At 42.7% G+C, this 19,703-nt stretch overlaps 1 protein-coding gene across 1 annotated transcript in view; it reads right to left on the bottom strand.

The window, feature by feature from the left end:
• Nucleotides 1-1,017: 1,017 nt before the first annotated feature.
• Nucleotides 1,018-19,703, bottom strand: part of MOGAT1 (monoacylglycerol O-acyltransferase 1) — a 28,172-nt gene continuing 9,486 nt past the window's right edge. The window contains exons 3-5 of the mRNA XM_019503656.1: nt 17,046-17,220; nt 9,704-9,903; nt 1,018-5,890 (exon numbers count right to left, since the gene is read on the bottom strand). Of these exons, the coding sequence (XP_019359201.1) occupies nt 5,736-5,890; nt 9,704-9,903; nt 17,046-17,220 (530 nt within the window). The 3' untranslated portion in view covers nt 1,018-5,735. The remainder of the gene's footprint in view (nt 5,891-9,703; nt 9,904-17,045; nt 17,221-19,703) is intronic.

A 19,703-nucleotide genomic window follows, 5' to 3' on the forward strand; every position in this document is an offset into this window, starting at 1 on the left:
CCCCTGCCATCATTTTGAAGTGTTGGGGTAATGAATACACAAGATGCTGAGGCTGCTGCAGCATGCTAAATAGCATGCTCCGGCAAACTCGATTAACCCAAAATGTAATTACAGCGCACTGAACCAGGTGTCCCACACGTCTACAGGCACCCTAAGTTTCAAGGTCAGCCTCAGTGTGCTGAGTTTTCCCTACTAAGGAAACAGAAAGTGTAATTTCAACAAGATCTTACTCAAACCAGTGTCAGACTCTGCTGTCACTGCTTGTTTCCCAACTTCCATAGTCAAAGTCTACATTAGCAGAGTTCCATAACTCTTCCCTTGTAGGGACTAGTGTATTAAGGTACAACAGTTCAACTTCAAGTTTTTATTTCCCAGGCTTTTTTGTTAGGAGTTCAACATGCTCTCCCCTGGATCCTCTCACCCATTCTGCACTTCTTCAGTGTTTTGTTCTGACTCTTTGCTGTGAATAGATTCAGCCAGACTCTTCCCTGGAAGTTTATTCCTTCATAGATCCACTTGAAGTCAAGCTATTGCAGTATCTCAACACTACCAGGCCTCTCCCTGGGAGCTCAGAAGACTCCATAGACCAGCAGTCAAACTTTTTTTCTGCAGCAGGCTAGAATGACTTGCGGGTTCAAGGCAGGTAAGTGCTCACCTCTGCTGCCTGGTTGCTACACAGACAAAGCCCCCAGCAAATACCACTGAAGCTTTTTGGGTCCACAGCCCATATCTAATGGCTCCAAGGGCCATATCTGACCTAAAGCCCTGTAATAGAGCAACTCAGACAACTCTTCTACTTAGGTTGATTCTCTTCTTAAATTCTTCAGCTTCACCAGGTTCAAGCTGGTCTCTAGTTTTCAGCAGGTGTGGCTTGGTGTCACATACTTCCATTATAACCCTCAGACTCATTCCCTTCACTTAAGAAGGACTAACAGGTGTAAATGAGCCCCAGTTCCCTTAAAGAGCCAGATCACCTAGTGACAGTGACCAAACATTTTGCTCAGATGAATGCAGACATCCATTACCGCATACACGTTTATTGTATCTCACACCTCTCAATCACAGCCAAAGTTGTAGTAGAAATAAACAACTGGAATTCATATTGTGAATATTCCAAGAAAAGTTACAAATGGATCAAAGAAGACATGACCCAGGCTGAGTAACTCAAGTAATACAATTCAGTAGCTGGAGGACGGATCAATTTTATACCCAAGAATTTTTGCAACATTTGTTTGCAGACCAAGATGTTATAGTGCCCACACACAAGTTAACACACAGGAATCAAACTAACCAAGCCTGGATACAGGATATTCTTTAATATGTGCTTGTAAGGTACAAAAGAACAATTTGTACTTCTTTGGCAATATCTTGCAAGGTTTCCATGGGACTAATTGCAGGGAACAGCTAGCAGGCCTTATTCGGTAGGATCAAATTCTACTTACCCAAAATATATTGCAGCTACTAGTCCTGCAGAGTTCCAGACAGCTCCTGCAGAGATCTGCTGTGGCCTACTCCAACTCTGAATTCTGTCCCTAGGGAGACTGGGACTGATACCTTATGTTGGCCAAGTATGCCCAACTCTACCACCTCCTTGCTGAGCCTGGGACCATTGACAAGAGACATGCCCTGCCACTTACTCTCAAATCCACCAATTAAGAAGAGTAGATCATTTAAAGAACCCCCAGTCCAAGCCCCAATTCCCCCATGAGACACTGAGCCCAAGTGGTGCAAAGCCACCTGTTACAAATTCTAAAGGTGCCTATGCTGCCTAATTGCTGGCCTTGGGAACACAGAGAGCAAGAGCTAGTGAGCAAAGCTCATTTGCCAGTGGTATTCCAGGTTCATGAAGGAGATAGTGTACACTTTGCCTATGTCTGGCAGAATAACAATCCATTGCTACATGCTGGAAGAGGCTGAGAGTAATTAGGGCTTCATGAAAACTGCCCTACATGTGTATCTAGGAAGACTCTAGAGTCACTTTGCTCCCTGGAAGAAAGGCTTACTGGTTGCGCTAGCCTTCAGATGCAAAGTTTCCTATATGATACAAAGGCTTTGGCTCTAACATCACTTCTGGATGATGTATGGAGGTAAGAAAGATAAAGCATTAGTTAGAACTTCATGCTGGCAAGGCGTAAAAAGACAGTCATAGCGTGGTAAGTAGGAATGCAGGCAGGTGCAGCATCCCTTAAAAGGGGCAAAATTCTTGCCAGGGAAGAAAGCTCCACAGATCATGCAGCAGCAAGATTTGTTTCACAAGATTTGACATCCACTTAGAATCCCTGCTGTCTCCCTGATTCACAGGTTCTCTTATTTGACTTGTAAAAAGGAGAGAGTGTACCTCCACAGAGCTTACGCCACAGAGTAAAAACCCCTGTAAAGTAGGTAACAGCAAAACTCCCATGGACTGAAAATGATCACACAGTCAAAGCCTGAATTTATATTTTAGTACTGTACATACTCTGGCTGGCCCTGGTTTAACAGATCAATGGGCAGCAATGGTGTATAGCCCAGGATGGTAGGGCTTCTCTGCAGGACCCGACTGGCACCTTAAATGTCAATGCTGGAAGGTAACATGCAGTTTGAAATTCAGAGAGCAACACTATGTTGTTAAAAATAGTCTGGGGGAATTTAGCATGAATCAAATACACAATTTAGGCAGAGCAGACCTTGCTCAGCCCATGCAGTTAGCAGTGAACAGCCAGTGGTAAGATTATAATTTGCTCTCCTTCTTCTTTTGAAGTTAATTAAAAATATTTACTTCCAACCACAGCAACATGATTCCTCCTCAGCCTGACTCTCACAGCCTCCATGCAAAGTCCAAGACTGGCCTTAGCTTGAAGCTGAATCTACTTCTGTGATATCAACCTAACTAGATACATCTACTGGAATCAGTTCCCTTTTGGTGGTTTTTAGTTCACATATCTCAACTTGTATGTCATCCCATTCAGTAGCAGGCAAGCAGGTGGTCAGTGACCAGAAATTTATGGAGTATGATGACAGAAAGCCATCAAGTAACTGCTACTCCAAGAAGATGGTGAGGTAAGGCCTCCTGTTTCAGAACACCGCTGATAGAGTGAGCTGTTTGCTTCCCTTTGTCCTCCTCATCCCAGCTAAGTCCATCCTACCAAACCCCATCACTTCCAAGAACATGAACACTCCTGATCTTTGGTTAAGTCCTCAAATTTGATTTCTGACCCTCCTCTCTCCCTGCTCATTGATAAATGGCCCCAGAGGATGTTTTTGTGCACCTTCAGAAGTCCCTAACCCGTACAGAGTAGGTTGGTGCATGAAGAAATCAGGGGCTCTGCAGCACTGCAGCAGTTTCCAGACAGCATAAGGGACAGCAGCAAGAGAGGAAAGGACCCATTGCTTAAAGCAGTAACAGAAAAAAGGAAATGATTTGTAAGCAGTCTGCCTGGAGAGGAAACAGCTGCTCCTCCAGTGCATGCAATACCAACTCTCTCACAGCCCTGATTATTATGAAAAAGTAACATCGTTTCATGGGAGTTCATTGTTAACCAAATACAGGTGATGTCATGATGACTGCTCCTGTGTTATAGTCCCTCAAAACATGTTTGTCCATTTTCATCTTCCAAATGGTCCAGCCCCACACCTGGATCATAAGCATCTACCTTCTAATGAAATTATTTTCAGGGACAAGGAAGTGGCTCTTGAGGTATCCGAGGATGTGATGCCTGCCCTACCTTTGTCTACCCAGCAGCACTGCCCCCAGAGCATGTCCAGTGAGGGGCACTTCCAGCAGCAGAAGCTGAGGACTGGAAATCACAATTCTATTTCCTGTGTAGAGTTGGCCTCATTCAGATGCTAGCTAATGTTGCATTTGATATCATGAAGTCAGCAAATAATCTGAAGTGAGATAAATTCTTTAGAATGAAACTGTAAACCAACACATTTTCTCCATGTGTACATAAAAAAATTTACAAAATACATATATTTTCACCTATCAAAAATATTAATGCATAATCTGCTCCACCCTTTACACATTGCCGTTTTGGGGACCTGAGCACTTTTGGGCATTAAAAAGAAACAGGTGCCTAGATTTAAGCTCAGACATCCATGTTTAGGTACATCTATGGCCACAGGGTAAAAAGAACCTGCTTACATTTAGGTGCTGTGCTCCTGAAGTCATGTGCCATTGAGGTAATGCATCATGATCACTTCCTGTTGTGAAATCTTCCTGACAAATACAGGCTGTGCTTCTAGCTTTTTTTTGACTAGTTTAGATACAAGCTTCTTCTCCAAGTCATGGAGGGAGTTGTGGTTCTGATCAGCTTCCTTCCCCTTCTCCTACGTTAGCCGCCCCCTTTCAGAATACAAAGGAGCACCCTGCACTGGACGTGTCCCTTCAGCAGAGTCCAACCCAAGTTATTGGAGCAAGTTCCTTGGGGTTCTCATTGCCCAGCAAGTGACTGGTCTCCCCCTTCCTTGCTCCTCATGCACTTGGTGGCACACACCCTGCAGCATCATGCACTGATTATCTGAAGCAAGGGAGAGAATAGGCAACATCTCAGCACATTTCTTCACACACATATCCAGCTGAAGAGGATGAGAAAGTGGCAATATAAATTACTTCCCTATAGCAAGGGGCATTCCTACCTTACAGGTATAGAAACTGAGGCACAGAAAGGTTAAGTGGCTTGCCCAGTCTAACAATAGCAGCAGGAATAAAACTTCACACACTGGCTCCCAGTCCTTTGGTCTAGCTTCTGGACTACATCATCCTTGGTGTAGCTGTAGAACTGAACTGAACTGAACAAGACCATGTATTAGGATGTCTGCCCTAAGCGAGTCTTCCAATAATTTGTAAAATGAAGTCTGTAGGGGAAAGTGTGGAGAGGGAATCAAAGATCCCTCTTGGTCTCTGAAGCAGATTGTCTCCCATGTAGTACAATGCTTGTTACTTCCTGAGAACAGAATGTCTAAAATACAGCAACTTTTTTGGGAAACCCATGACCCCAAAATGTAGTCTCTACTAAAAAAAAAAAAAGTCATCTAGATCTCTCCCCCACCACCCAATACATCAATACATGCACACACACACACCTCCCTCCACAAAACCCTGTCAACCCTCTCAAATGAGGTGAACCTGTTGTATACTAGTTTATAGGCTGAGAACACTATTTGGAAAAGGAGCAACCACAAACTGCCCCCATATTTGTGTATTTGCATTTGGTTCCTGATGACCATCCACTTGAAATACACAGCTTTTCCTTCAGAGGCTAGCACAGGTACTTCTTGATATTCAGAAAGCAACTCAATGCCACATTGAAAAGAGCTTCGGTTAATGCCCCAACAACAAGATATTCCTTTGGTAATGCATCAGGAACAACACAGCTGAAGTTAAGGGCACAGTATGTTAGCATCATTGTTGAGCTCATTTTGGTGCAGCTCCATCAGCCAGCAGGATTAGGTGATCTGGTGCTGAACATCTGTACTCCATCTACAAGGATGTTCTTACCAGCTTAGCATCTAAGCCAATGGTAGGAAAAGTACCAACAACTTTGCCTGCAGATGAACCTATAGGGGCCACTCACATCTGATGGGATGCAGGATCAGACCTCAAATGAATTAGGCTGTTTTCCATGACTAAAAGTGATATAATATCCCCTAATCCCATCCTAATGGACACACACACACTACACGCACAGGGTACTCTTATACAAGAACAATTACAGAGGCAACTTTCCTTTGATCAAGATTCCCTGAGTTTTCAGTTATTCAAAGACAAGAGTTTCATGCTGTGGGATCCCGTATTTTCCTTTGTGCTCTTCAAATAACGTTTTTAGTTCTTGCAAGTAGGTCTGATGCAGCTGTTCAATCTCTTCAGCTGTAGGATTCAAGCTCTGTTTCACAGCAATAGGGCTCCCCACTGCAAACAAATATGAAAGGAATGATGTCAGTGACAATGGCATCTGTTTATTACAGGTAATTGTACTGCCATAACAGGGAAGAGTGAGCCACATGATAGACTGAGAGATCACAGAACTACAGCTTTCCTCAGCTGTAGACACTTTGATCCCAATCCACCGCCTCATAACACACCATGATTCCCACCCACTCCCACCTCTCCATTTGGTGGCAGGGAGATGAGAAATCTTTTTTTCCCTCCACACACATACTCCATTTGCTCAAATTGCTACTTTCCTTCACCTTATATAGTCCCCAAAACCTATATAAAAATGGCTATAAGATACTACTCTTGATTTGGCATTAAGGCAAACCCCTACAAAGCTGGTCTATTTCAAGTTTAAGAGAACTGCTTATATTGTACTACAGTCATACATTCTCTATGGGTCCGATCCTACTCTGCCTCATACACAGATGTAAAAGTATGACATGAGTTGTATCAGGTGCAAGATAAGCACGACATATCAGCGTGAAGAGCCAGTGGACTGCAGTAGAGTCACAGTTAATTTGCACCATGGTGAAAAGAGAACCAGGCCTTTGACTTTATTTTTCTGGTGGTTTTGACCTGTGGCCAAAGTACATACTTCTTCTCTGATCCTGCTCCCCTTGGATGGGCAGAGACTGCAAGTTAGACCTGATCTCCTGTGGAAGGCTTGTTTATTGGTAAAAGCATTGAGCAGCCTGTCTTTGGTGGCATTATTGATAGGTAACTTAATACAGAGCACAATAGCTATCTCAGTGCTGGGACATTTCTGCATAGGCATTCTGAGTTGCAGCAGCATAGCTTGGGGCCTAAAAGGCCTCCAGAGTTAGTCTAGGTGCACAACCAAGAAACAAGCTGCACTAGCTAGCTCCAGGCATGCCTGCAGTCACAGATTTGGCAGCACAGAGAGCTCACAAGCAGCCCTGAGAGTACACCACATACTTGGAAACTTTGCATCCTATGGGGCATGTGCTGAGAGCCAGTCCCAAAGACAGAGGTGTGCTCCTGAGCACCCTTGCCCAGTTTTCAGGTGGAGTCATTTGTGGGCTTCTCTTTCCTGAACTTGTTCTAGAGGCGTGCTGTATAGACATAGGGCCCTGGCATACATTACATTTAGGGTGAAGTAAAGTGTTAATCTTGCCATAAATAGTAAGCCAGCCACACATTAAAGCCTATTTATGGTGTAATATACCAAACAAACTATAAAGATATTCCACATCCAAATAAGCCAAAGTATGTTATACATTGTATCATGCCTTAAATTGAATGCGGCTGTCCAGGCTGACCCATGATAGATCCCAATGCTCATCCGAGCATAAAGGCCTGGCATGGGCAGACTTAGGGCCTGGGATGTATCCATCTCCTACCTGATCAGTGGGATTAGGCTGTGGGCAACATCACGTCTTGGACCAGATCTCCTGTCTAATACATGGAGCAGGTGTAAGGGGTGCCAGAAGCCCACCATCAGGCAGCATCTCTTTGATCTCAGGCTCAGTGAACGCTGAACCTTTAAAAAACAGTCATGCAGCTGGGGGTCCTGCTGCATGCCCACTTTACTAAGTTACTGGGGTGCCATAGAAGCAGCAGCTGGGGATCTGGGAGCTTTACTTCACAGCTGCAGGTGCCCCTTCACCATGTGGGGTACAGGCAACTGGGAAAAAGGAAGCTCCTGCATGGTGAGCTTTACAGTGTTGCTGAGGCAGCTTCCCCAGACTTCCCTGCCAGGAACTTTAAACCCCACACCTGGCACCTCTGGCTAGGCTGTCCAACACAGGGGATCAGAGGCTCCTAGAGGAGTGTAGAGGAAACATTTTGACTCCCCTGTCCCTGGGTGTGGGGTTTTGATAATGCACATATGGCATGGCAGGAGGCACAAATTGTTGGGGTCAAGAATCATATCTCATTGCTCCAATAAATGAACATGTGCCAGGGACCATATTTAAGATGGATCAGTGCAACATAGTCTGTGCTTAAGAGAATGAAGTAGCATTCCTTCTGCTGTACCCAGAGACAAATGACAACAGCATCAAGAAGTGCTGAAGTTCTTACTGACTTCTTAAATCAGTAAAAAACTAGTAGGTTTGAAGGAATAGATAATAATAATACTACTAATAATAGGTTTAAAGGAAAAGAATAGTAAAAATCAGAACCTTTTACACCATGATGTATGTTCTGTACTTGGACAGCATTAAGTAAATTACAGGATTAAATATTTTCTAATACTCTGTTATAAAAAAATAAAACAAAACAAAACAAAAAAACCCAGCAGGAAGCCATTTTCAAGAAGCAAAAATTTAAAAACAAGTTTGAATGGGAATTTGCAGAACAAGAAATCATGCACAGACTGAATTAAGGTTTAAATAGGGCCTATGGATTCCTCTCTCATTACCTGGATTAGCTTTGGTGACCACTTCATTCTTTGCTTGTATGTCTCTCCCAATGATCCTCCGCTCTACTCTTCACACCTTTTGCATTCAAATCACTCACTCCACTTCATACACTGCTCTATGTTGTTCTTTCACAGTATCTGATGAGGTGAACTCAAATTTACAAAAGCTTGTGCTAACTATTTAGTCTATCAGGTACATATCTACCCTGCCTTCTGCCAGACTTCAGACTAACATGGCTAACTACTTTTCCTTGTGCAACAGACTATCCTTGTCCTTACCAAAACTATCAACACAAAAAAGGGGAACGTGACTTGCAACAAAGACTTTCTTGGCTCTAAAAGTCTGTAAAGATGCTGTCATCCTGCTATGCAGCTGTGAACTTGAGTGTTCCCATGTAAGGAGGCAGGGAAGGAACCTTCTCATTTGTACTTTTAAATTTAAATGCATCAATTTTTCCTCTCTCTCAAAATAACCTGTATACAGTATGGACAAATTTTTGGTGAGCTTAGCACCCTGTTTTGGGTTTTAGTTAATATTTTCAAAATCAGAGCTTATTTAGTGCAATAGCACACAAAATGGTAACATTACTAAAAAAAAAATGTTTTTTTTAAAAAGTACTTAACTTTTTTGGTTGAAACAAATTTAGAGTGTTTGTTGGGGTTTTTTTAAATGGAAGATCTCCTGGCTTATTAGATTCTGCTAACCTGTCATACAGATTGTTTGACTGAGGGTTGAAAAAATTAATTCTACTGTTACTTAGGGACTAGTCTGAGGCCATAACACCTAGGGAGAATAGAGACACACTGGGGTCCCAAAGCCACCAAGCCTATAGAATTTACAAGTTATCACCTTGCTTCTTTGGTCCAGCAGGAGAAAAATCATCATCTCACCAAACTGGAAAACCATGAAATAAATGATTGTATATCATGAGACCCTCCTACCCAAATTAAATTCAGGGTTTTAAATATATTTGTGGGATATGGAATAGACCCGACAAAATACAGACTAGTAGGCTTCAGCTAGAGGCATGAAATCTCATTGTACTAAACATGGTTCATTTAAAATATACAGTTGTCAACTACTGCCTTAGGAAAACTCACAGCATGACTGAGCTTTAAAGGGTGTCATGCTCAGTAGCACCCACTCCAAAAGCAGAGTTCAACTACCCACCCCTTACTTTTTCTGACTAGCCATTTTTATTTTCCCTTCCTCCACAGGAGAACAAGATAAAAGATACCAGGAAAGATATTTAATTTCAAACCTCACACATTTGTCTTTAGATGAACAGCAACCAATTCTTTCTGTTAGAGCAGATTTGTGAAGGAATACAGATTACTGAATTTAACCACAAACACATATCAAAGCATCCACACAAGAATAAGGCAATTGCCAAGGAACTTACCAACTGTGTGAATAGGTTTCCTGTATGGTATCAAGCCAAAACTGTACTGAAAGATTCCTCTGGCATGAAAGAGTGGTAAAGCAAACCCCATTACCTTCTGCATTCTACTTTGTAAGTTTCTGAGCCACGATCCTTTGGGGTTTGCAACTTGTTTAAACAGTTCATTTTCTCCAAAAGAAAATACTGGGACCAGATGAGCCCTTGTGAAAATGGATAAAAATTAAAACAATGTAACACCCATAGGCATGATTTACAACTCGCATCTACAGCATGATAAATTTTTCACATTAAAAAAATGCAGAAAACATCACTGGGAGTGATAACATGCAGTGTATGTGTTATGCATTCATGCCTTCACTGAAACATAGCTTTTAGGATGGGTGCATGATATTCACTTTAACAGGAAAAAAACAACAACAACATGGATGGCTGGAGACAGTCCGATCTTCATCTGCTTTTCAGTTGGCATAGCCAATGCAATTTCTGAGCACCAGCAAAAACAACTGCTAAAGGCATAAGGCAATGGATGAAAAACAAAACACAGCCTTCTTTGGCTTGGGGGAAGGCACCCACCTCTCACTGAATTTCAACAGGATTTAGATGCCTAACTCCCTGTAGTTCCCTTGAAAAATTCCAGCCTTAATCTTCTAACAGTAGATGCCAAATCCTGCCTGCAGAAGACACTTTAGAGCTGAGGGGAGGGGGACAGCCTTATTGACAGAGATGTCACAAGTTAAGCCCCACACCTTCCTCAAGTGCCACTCTGATCCCCTTCCCTTGCTTGATTTGCTACTCTACTTTCTGCTCCCTACCCTATCTGCCACTCTGCCTCCTGGTCCCTCCTTAAATCTGCCATGTGCAACACCCACAGACTGCCTAAACAACATGTGGCACTTAAGATGCAGGTTGGCAACCCCACTATATACAATCCAGCTACATCACTTAATATGATTTTGTTTTGTTCCTGGATGGGGTCCAAGACCAGCAAGGGGTTGAATATCTTTATCTAAGGTCTAATGTTATCAGAGTGAAATGCCAGCCAGGGGTTTAAATGAGGTCTTGGCTGTGCAAAATCCTTAATCTGGTGAATTTATGTGGTTGTTGAATAAGCAGAACACCACTAAAATACTACCTTATAAAATTAAAAAAAAACAAAACCAAAAAAACCCCTAACAAGAACAAAACATAATGATCTTAAGTCCTTCAAAGATTCATACCTCTCAGTTTTCTTAAGCTAGATTCCTATACGATCTTTAAGTGTCCTAGGCATGTTCCATCATATGCCATGTTTGATGGTATCTTTATGGCACATGACTTAAAAAGGAGTAGTATTTCTACATTACTCAAGGTGACCATTTCATACCTGTTTTCATGACATCAGGATATGCTGAGAAGAGTGAAAGCTAATCTTACTGAAGCAAGGGTGAAGTTGGCTGACATGTAAAACAAGAATGAATTGCTTGTGCAAAGCAAACAACTTTTTTGGTTTATAAAATCTTGGGATTTACGAGACCCATCTTCCTTGCCCCCATTCTATTTGCTATTCTGAATGGCGTCTTCAAACCTAAAACCGTGAAGCTGCTTCCTTTTATCCATGACAGTACTGTGTCAGACAGTTACCCCTGAAGGAAACAACTGGAGGTTCTGTAAAGAGTGAGGATTTATAGGATACCAAGTTTTTGCTAGGTCATTGATGAGGAACAGTACAAGCCTGTGTGATAGCATTTCTGAATATACTCTAGAATAATCCCAGATTTCTTTTCTTCTTTGACACACAGACTTTTGCAAGACTTGCTGTAAAAGACTGCCATACAGAAATGAGTAACATGGAGTTTTGGTTGTGAAACTCAGAAGAAGTTAGCTTATCTATTAGTCATATATCATTGTGGTTTCTCATTCTGTATCTAGATTTTGTATGATCCAAAGTAGCCTGCCTCCAGGGGAACTTCTGTCAACCAATGGCATTATTTCAGTGCTTAAAGGATCTGATCCATTTCTCTGGACCTCATCAAACCTCATGCTCCAAGCCAGACAAGTGTTAAAATTGGCATAGTGTTGTTTGGTTTAGTGGAACAGTCACATGGAAAGACAAAAAACCTGCTCTGACAATCCTTCACCTGCATAGCTGCTTGGCAAGCAGAGACAGGACTAGGAGGAGGACCCACTCACTGCTCCTGCTGGGCAGAGTAGGCCCATCACTGTGTCAGTTGCAGCAGGACTAGAGAGACCTGCAGAAAACAGCTTCTCTGGGGCTCTGTGGTTTGGCCAAAACTGGCACAGCAGCTCTGCACTGAGAGTAGGGCCGTCAGACGTAAGCCCTGGCAGCCCTGCTCTCAGCATGGAGCTGCCCTTCCACAGGGCTCTGTGGTCTCAGAGCTGTGGCAGCTCCATGCTGAGAGCAGGGTTGCCAGTGATGGCCCCACACAGCACAGAGCTGCTATCAGGTTCAGCAAGACAAGCGAGTCCTGGGGGGAAGCAGCTCTCTGGTCTCCCTAAACTGACACAGCAATTCAGGCCTCCCAGAAAACAGCAAACTGCCTGGTGCACTGCACATGTCGGGGGAAATAGGAGACGATTCCTCCCCCTAGCTTCCTTCTCTCTAGAAGACCCGGACTCTGCTCCAGACAGGTAGAGTGCCCCTGGCTCCATGCATGGGTGGAGGGGATCTCCTTCTCCCTCTCCATGCTTGCTGCAGCCCTGGAGTCACTTGCTCTGCCCAGCAGAAGCAGCAAGCAGGTCCCCTTCCTCCAACGTGTGCAGGGAGCTGGGGATACCCTGCCCTGCCACAGCAGCTTGGATCTCCTGGGCAGCAGCAAGCAGGGGATAGGGGAATCCCCCCTGTGCTTGATGCTTCCTGGCAGACCAAGGCTGCGCTGTGGGTAGGCAAGGTATCCCTGGCACCCTGCACTTGTGCAGGGAAAGATGGGGTAGGATCCTCTTGCTCTGCCTGGCACAGGGGGTAAGCTCCAGAGGAAAAAGAAGAATTGGGCCTCTGGGAGTTCAGGTGGCACCCAGCCAGCCAGCCAGCAGCTCACCCCTGTGAGCTACTGCCAGCTGGGCTCACCAGGTGCTGCCTGAGCTCTGAGGGGCCTGAGCCTTTTTTACTCCAGAGTTCTCTCTCCATGCCACGGCCAGCAGGAACATAGATTCATAGATTCAGGGTCAGAAGGGACCTAGTAGATCTTCTAGCCCAACCCCCCACCAGGGCGGGAGAACATCAAAAAACCCCAAAAAGAGAAACGGGACTCAAATGAGTCCAACCAGGTAGGCATCCAGCCTCTTCTTAAAGACCCCCAGGGTAGGGGCCAGCACCACTTCCATTGGAAGTTGGTTCCAGCTCCTAGCCGCCCTAACCGTGAAGTAGTTTTTGCGGATGTCCAATCTATACCTCCTCTCCATCAACTTGTGCCCATTACTCCTTGTTATGCCAGCGGGCGCTAGGGGAAACAGCGTCTCCCCCAAACCCTTCTGGTCCCCCCTAGTGAGTCTATAGACGGTCACCAGGTCCCCCCTCAGCCTTCTCTTGTGGAGGCTGAATAGGTTCAGGTCCCGCAGTCTCTCACTGTAGGGTCTGCCCTGTTGTCCCCGGATCATGCGGGTGGCCCTCCTCTGGACCCTCTCCATGTTGTCCACATCCCTCTTGAAATGGGGCGCACAGAACTGGACACAATACTCCAGCTGTGGCCTGACCAGCGTCGCGTAGAGGGGGAGGATCACCTCCTTGGCTCTACTCGAGATGCACCTGTGGATGCACGACAAGGTCCGGTTAGCCCTGCCAACCATGACCTCGCATTGTCGGCCCATGTTCATCTTGGAGTCAATAATGACTCCAAGATCTCTTTCTGCCTCCGTGCTCTCGAGTAGGGAGTTCCCCATTGTGTAAATGTGCTGCTGGTTCCTACTGCCCAAGTGCAGCACCCTGCACTTGTCCGTATTGAAACACATCCTGTTCCTGTTAGCCCACCCCTGTAACTTATCCAGATCCCTCTGCAATCTCTCCCTCCCTGCTAGCGTGCTCACCTCCCCCCAAATTTTGGTGTCATCAGCGAAAGGTGTATAGCTAGAAATGGAAGAGAAAATATCACAGCTCACTAAACCTCCATATGAACCAGTAAGTACAAGAATGCAATTAGCTTGTGACCACCTGAGGTCTATTTGACTGAAGATTCTAGTAATCTTTATAACAGCAAAGTGATTTCTGTTAACAGAACCTGTCTGAGTGGTGGTGGGAGGCACCACAGCCACCAAGTGCTCAGCTGCCTCTGCCCAATGTCCCTTGGGGGACGAGGTTCTGTGCCTTGCCCCGCTACACCCCAGCAGCCCAGCTTGCCGAGTCAGGAGGGGCCACTGCATTCTGGGATACTAGAAGGCTTCAACTTGAGTGGAATACCTGTGAGAAGTGACCAGATGGTAATGAAACAGGAACAAAATTATGCAGATTGGAGATAGTCCTGCCACTCCAAGGCAGGGTTATCTCCAACTTTAAAACAAATAATGAGTGTTTTAAGCAACTTAAAGGTGTTAATGTGCAGCCAGTCCAGGGTTAAGCAGTCCAGAAACCACCTAAAAGTACCATGCAACCAGCCTCCCATTCCATGAAAAGACATTATCACATCAATGGGAGTTCAAAAGGGGAGTAGACTTTGGCTTGTTTATGCAGAAGGAAAGAAAAAGCAAAGAAATGATCAAGTTCTAGGCAAGAAGATTAGAGTGCCAAAAAGTTGGCTTGGGATCAGTTTAGGGTCACTTAGAGCTAATTTGGTGGTTTTGTGCCAGTTAGATCTAGTCTTACTGCAGAGGTAGGTTTATACCAGTAACAGAAACAGACATATTTTCTTAATGACACATAAAGGTAATCTAACTGCCTCAGAGAGAATAACTTAATATTAATGAGTAGATGGCATATCAGGCACATCCAAATCTCACATAAAACTGGTAGCTATATCTCTCTTTAGCAAGCTTTAAGTGTGGCAAGGTAATTAGGGGGGAAAAAACCCAACAAAACAAAACAAAAAAGAGCCAGGCCCATCTCAGAATCTTTGTTCATCAGCCTTGAACTCCTATTCCTACTGAATTGTCTGTCTGCAGATTAACCAAGATCAGCACTTCTTTGCAAACTAGTTAATAAGTTATTTGCCATAACAGGTCAGTCACTGGTTTTTTGACTTTTGAAACTTTAGAACTTCAATAAAATGAAGATCAATGTATGTTTTAGGTATTAAATTATTCTTTATTTTATTTAGATTTATGATCCATGCAAGAATGTAATTATTTTCTTACTATGCACACTTTGCATCGTTTTATCATTAGTATACTGCTTGTTTTTAATTTTCCTTTAATTTATTTTAAGAGCACTTGATTTTGCTGAGACGGGCTCCTTAAACCTTCCTAGGACACCTGTTGGACATCAACAGCTAGGGCACATACTCAACAGAAGTAGGAGAGAAGGCCTTGAGTCCATAGCCCTCCAAAGAAAAAAAAGAGAGAAAATTGCAACCCGGGCCCCTCACATTCTTCAGTATTTGAACCCCTTTGAAAAGCACTCTCTGAAAGCTATTTGGGTAGCTGAAGTGAAACTGCAGCATCTTGTGAGGAAGTGTACATTCCAAACAGTGCACAATATAAAGCCCAAACCAAACTTAACCATGGAAATATTAAAAGTAGTAAAGCTTGAGGGAATACCTTGCTATATAATACCAATTAAACAAGTTAAAATATAAACATAAACATAAAGAAACAGTACTGTGTTAAACAAAAGTTTAAGAGGGCAACAGTTTGTTACACCATACCAATAATTATAAATTAGTTTAAAAGTGTTGTTCTTCGTATATCAGAATGTTCTGTATTCAAATTACTGGGACAATGTACAAAGGAAGGAGCCACCACCACCTCCTCCTGTATTGAAGAGAGACTGCATTTTGCAAGAAGCATCACATTAGCATGTGTTAGGTATGCTCCACGAATGCCTACTGGATCAAGACTGTCAGCAGACTATGATCGAGGAATGCCAAGTTACTGAATCTCAGTCAGGTGAAGGTGCAAGTTAGGCACAGTCCTGACAACACCGAGGCACTTATGAGCATTCCCAGCATTAGACCTTTCAGGGGCCTAGGGATCTTTAAAGGCAAAACCTTTAGTACAAAAGTTTCCACATCTCCAGCATTAAACAGTATTACAGTAGAAGTGGTGCCACAACTTCGGATTTAAATGGAATCTAAGCACCTAATTCTTTTTTTTGGATGCAATCAGAAATTTGAGCAAAAAAATTAATTTCTCCCCTCATTCCTCAGATTTCACATCATTATATGGGCTTAGTGGTTTTCTAGATCTGCCAAAAGTAGATTAGACCTCATATTTCTAATGTAGAATACAGAGGGAACACACCATCATGAAGGCCCTGGTTCTGCTAAACACTCAGATTAATACCTTTCTTCAAAGCACTCGTGTGTGTGTGTGTGTGTGTGTGTATGTGTGTGTGTGTGTGTGTGAGTGAGAGAGAGAAATTGGGTTTCACAATCAACACACTATTCTACTTATTGTTATGCAAAACCCTCTATAGGAAGTCATGCAAAAGTCTTTATGTTGTTAACAGAACAAGTAATAGATTATTTTACAGCATTTTTGCTTATGCATTTGGTAAATCAGGGTTTCTGTTATATATCCCCTAAAATGAAGACATCCCACTGAAGAAAGAAAAATGCTCTTGTCCATTTACAGGGGTGTAGGTTGTAGCCACATTGGTTTAAGGACATAGGCAGACAAGGTTCTTTCGGTGAATCTGAGATCTTTTATTAGACCAACTTAAATAGTTGTAAAATATATATATATATTTTTTTACAACTATTTAAGTTGGTCTAATATAGCAAGCTTTTGGGTTTAAAAACCCTTCATCAGGCTGAGGAAGTCTCTGCAGTTGGTACGTGCTCTTCCTGGATGGAATGAATAGTAAAGAAGCCAGACTGTGATGACGTCAGGGTAGGGTCAGCAGAACTGCTGTTGACTAATCTAAGAATGCAAGCGATTCAGCAACAATAAAAAAACTGGAAAATGTTGCTACATACTGTTTCACTTTTTTACTACTGTGGTTTACAAGTCAGATGAGGATGTGTCTACCTCCATCTACTGCTTCTGAATTATTTCTGAAAATGAGATGAAAAGGGATTTCACAACTTCCCCTACATTGCTATCCTCTCTGATGTAGCAATATCAGGACTGACTTTTTGGACATCCGTATCTAATGTCAATGCACAAATTACCCTTTCAGATTTGGCAGCTGTACTGAACCAGTGCTTCATTTTGAAAGAAATGCTGTTCCACCCAACAATTTGAATGGGAAACCTACCCAAACTTCAAAGCCATCTTGATAAAACCTTTCCTTTTGAGGATGCTCAGAGTTAAACTTCCAGGACGTGCGTTCAAAGACTCTTCTGCACCTCCAATCACAATCACTGAGATGTTTCCACCTCCACCTTTCTTCAACACATAAGACACGCTCTTCTTGGATGCCGAAACCAGTCCTTAAGGAGGAACATAAGTAGATCCTTTATTGGAGGTACCAAGAGAAATTTTTAGCCCCCATCCCTTTTCGTTTGTGGAATATTATTCTTTGCTTTTGTTTCCAATGGTTGAGGCACAAATCATCATAAAAGAGAGCTGGGACCTTTTCTGGCTCTACAACAGACTTTTTTATTTGACTGATTAAGTGCCCTGAGCCTGTTTCTCCATGTATGCAAAGGACTAAATTCTGTTAGCCCACAATGAAGAAATTGAGAGAACCTCAGAGACAGAAGTCCGAATAATAGAGATGATATTGCTTTTGCAGCAGTATATTTTATATATATTTTACCTGACATGCTAGAATGAGGAATCATGTGACTTCAGTCACAATGGACGGAATCTATCAGCTGAAGCTAAACTCAGGCCAGATGAGAAGGTTAACTGAGAAACAAACACACAGGGGATATAGAAATAAGCTTAATACAAGCAGGACCCATGTCTTTAGTTGAAGTTTTTCAGACGGGGGTCCACAGTACCATGGGATCTCTTTCATTGCTATAAAATAACTCCACTGAGGTCCATGGAATGACAGTACAAGAAGGAACAGAATCAATCCAGTTAAACTATATCTAGCTATTGTATGTCCAAATATCCTAACCAGTGTCACCCAGTCTGTGCTGTCCAGACCATTACTTGAGCTACATGGATACTCTATGTAATCTCTCCCTGACTTTCTCTGCTGGTACTATTTTTCTCCTTGCTCTCCCACTTAGGCCTTTCACAGCAGTCTAAGTCTTGGTAAACCTGGACTGAATTTGGCCTTTTGGAAAAATCAGAGAAATTAGAAAAGGAATAGAGCAATCAGATCATCAACTCTACCCATGCTTGGATTCTTCCTTATTCTTTATTTACTAGTTAAGCTATTTTAGATAAAAAATTTTAAAAATCCATCATCATTCAGGGTTCAAATGCAACTTGTACTTCTTGAAAAGCTGGTATTGAAAGCTTTTTCTTTTGTACTCAAATGCTGACACTTATCTTTTCTCCTAGAAAGGAAGTTAAATAAACCTCAAGGAAAAAGTAGTTTGACTGAAATGTTACTTTAGGGACTAAGAGAAATGTTTTGCCAGCAGACACCGACTTAACATCCCAAGGAGCATTGTAAAGGCCTGACCATCTACGTCATATTAGATCAGATAGTCATAATGGTCTCTTCTGGCTATAACATCTATACCTTTTCTCGCAGGATTCTGCCACTGTCAGTTTTTGCTCATGTTCAAATTACTTCTCACTTAGTTCCTATGGGCTACAGTAGCAAAGGCATGTGGAAACCCACTGTTCTCCTGAGCTATATTTAGACTCTAGACAACATTCTATCAGGTCAAACATGTTCATCTTCCATCACTGCCAATCCCATAACTATGAAAGCACAATGACAATCCACAGGAAGATCATACTTGGTTGCAGGGGATTCCTTTATGATCTTAAACTACCATCATAAGCGTGGTAATATTTTGCTATACTACATATCAGGCATGTTTCTCTTTTCACAATAATTAACAAAAATTTGGAAAAGGGCATTTGTTACCTCAATTATCTCAGCATTTGAGTTATGTCCTTTTAGTAAGGAGGCAATCGAAGCATGGTTAGATGGAGTTACTCACTTAAAAAAAAAAAATCACACGGTTCTTGTCAGAACCAGGAATGCAACATAGCTCTCTAGTGTCCCTGTCCAGTGCCCTGTCACCCGTCCTAGAGCATTTTACCTCAATTACAGTAACTCCATGGACTTAAACTATAGTGAGGAAAGAAACATTCCTGCTGTTGTTACATGTCCTTTCATTTCTAATATGTATTTACTTGCTTTGCAGTACAATCTAAGAATGTTAATTATGGGTCAGGACCCCATGGTGCCAGATGCTGTACAAACACTAACCAAAAAAGGTAAGCTGTCTGGGGAAAGGGCTCATAAACTATCGTATAATCACATGGATCTTGGGGGAAGAAAGGGGGAAGCCTTTTACCCAGAGGTAAGCAATCAATGTCTTGAGTAGAAAGATGTTTGTATCAAGTTGCTTAGTTTGCTCTTGAAATGCCAGTGTTTAAATAATGAAGTAAAGTAAAGTAATATTGTACTCCATTCCACTCACCCAACCCTTTTTATTCCCATTCAACTTGTTAAGGATTGGAGCCAGCTCATACAAAAATAGCACATGAGTAGGGATGGGGACTACAGGTAACTTTCAGAGAGGAATTATGGTCCAGTGGTTAGAATCCTAGTACAGGACTTGGGTTCAAATACTTGGATTGTTACAGACTTCCCATGTGACCTTGGGAACATCACTAAGGACCAGAATCTTAAAAAACCCCAAAAAACAGGGGGGATTTAAATGGAATTTGGATACTTAAAATATGAGAAACCCCTACTGGCTGGTATCTAAACATAAAAACACCTGAACTATACAGGTGTCTTACTTTTTTCACCTTAAAGTTTCCAATGTGC

The sequence above is a fragment of the Gavialis gangeticus genome, unplaced genomic scaffold (genome assembly GCF_001723915.1).
Source record: "Gavialis gangeticus isolate Ggan-Ray unplaced genomic scaffold, GavGan_comp1, whole genome shotgun sequence".
NCBI classification, from domain to species: Eukaryota; Metazoa; Chordata; order Crocodylia; family Gavialidae; genus Gavialis; species Gavialis gangeticus.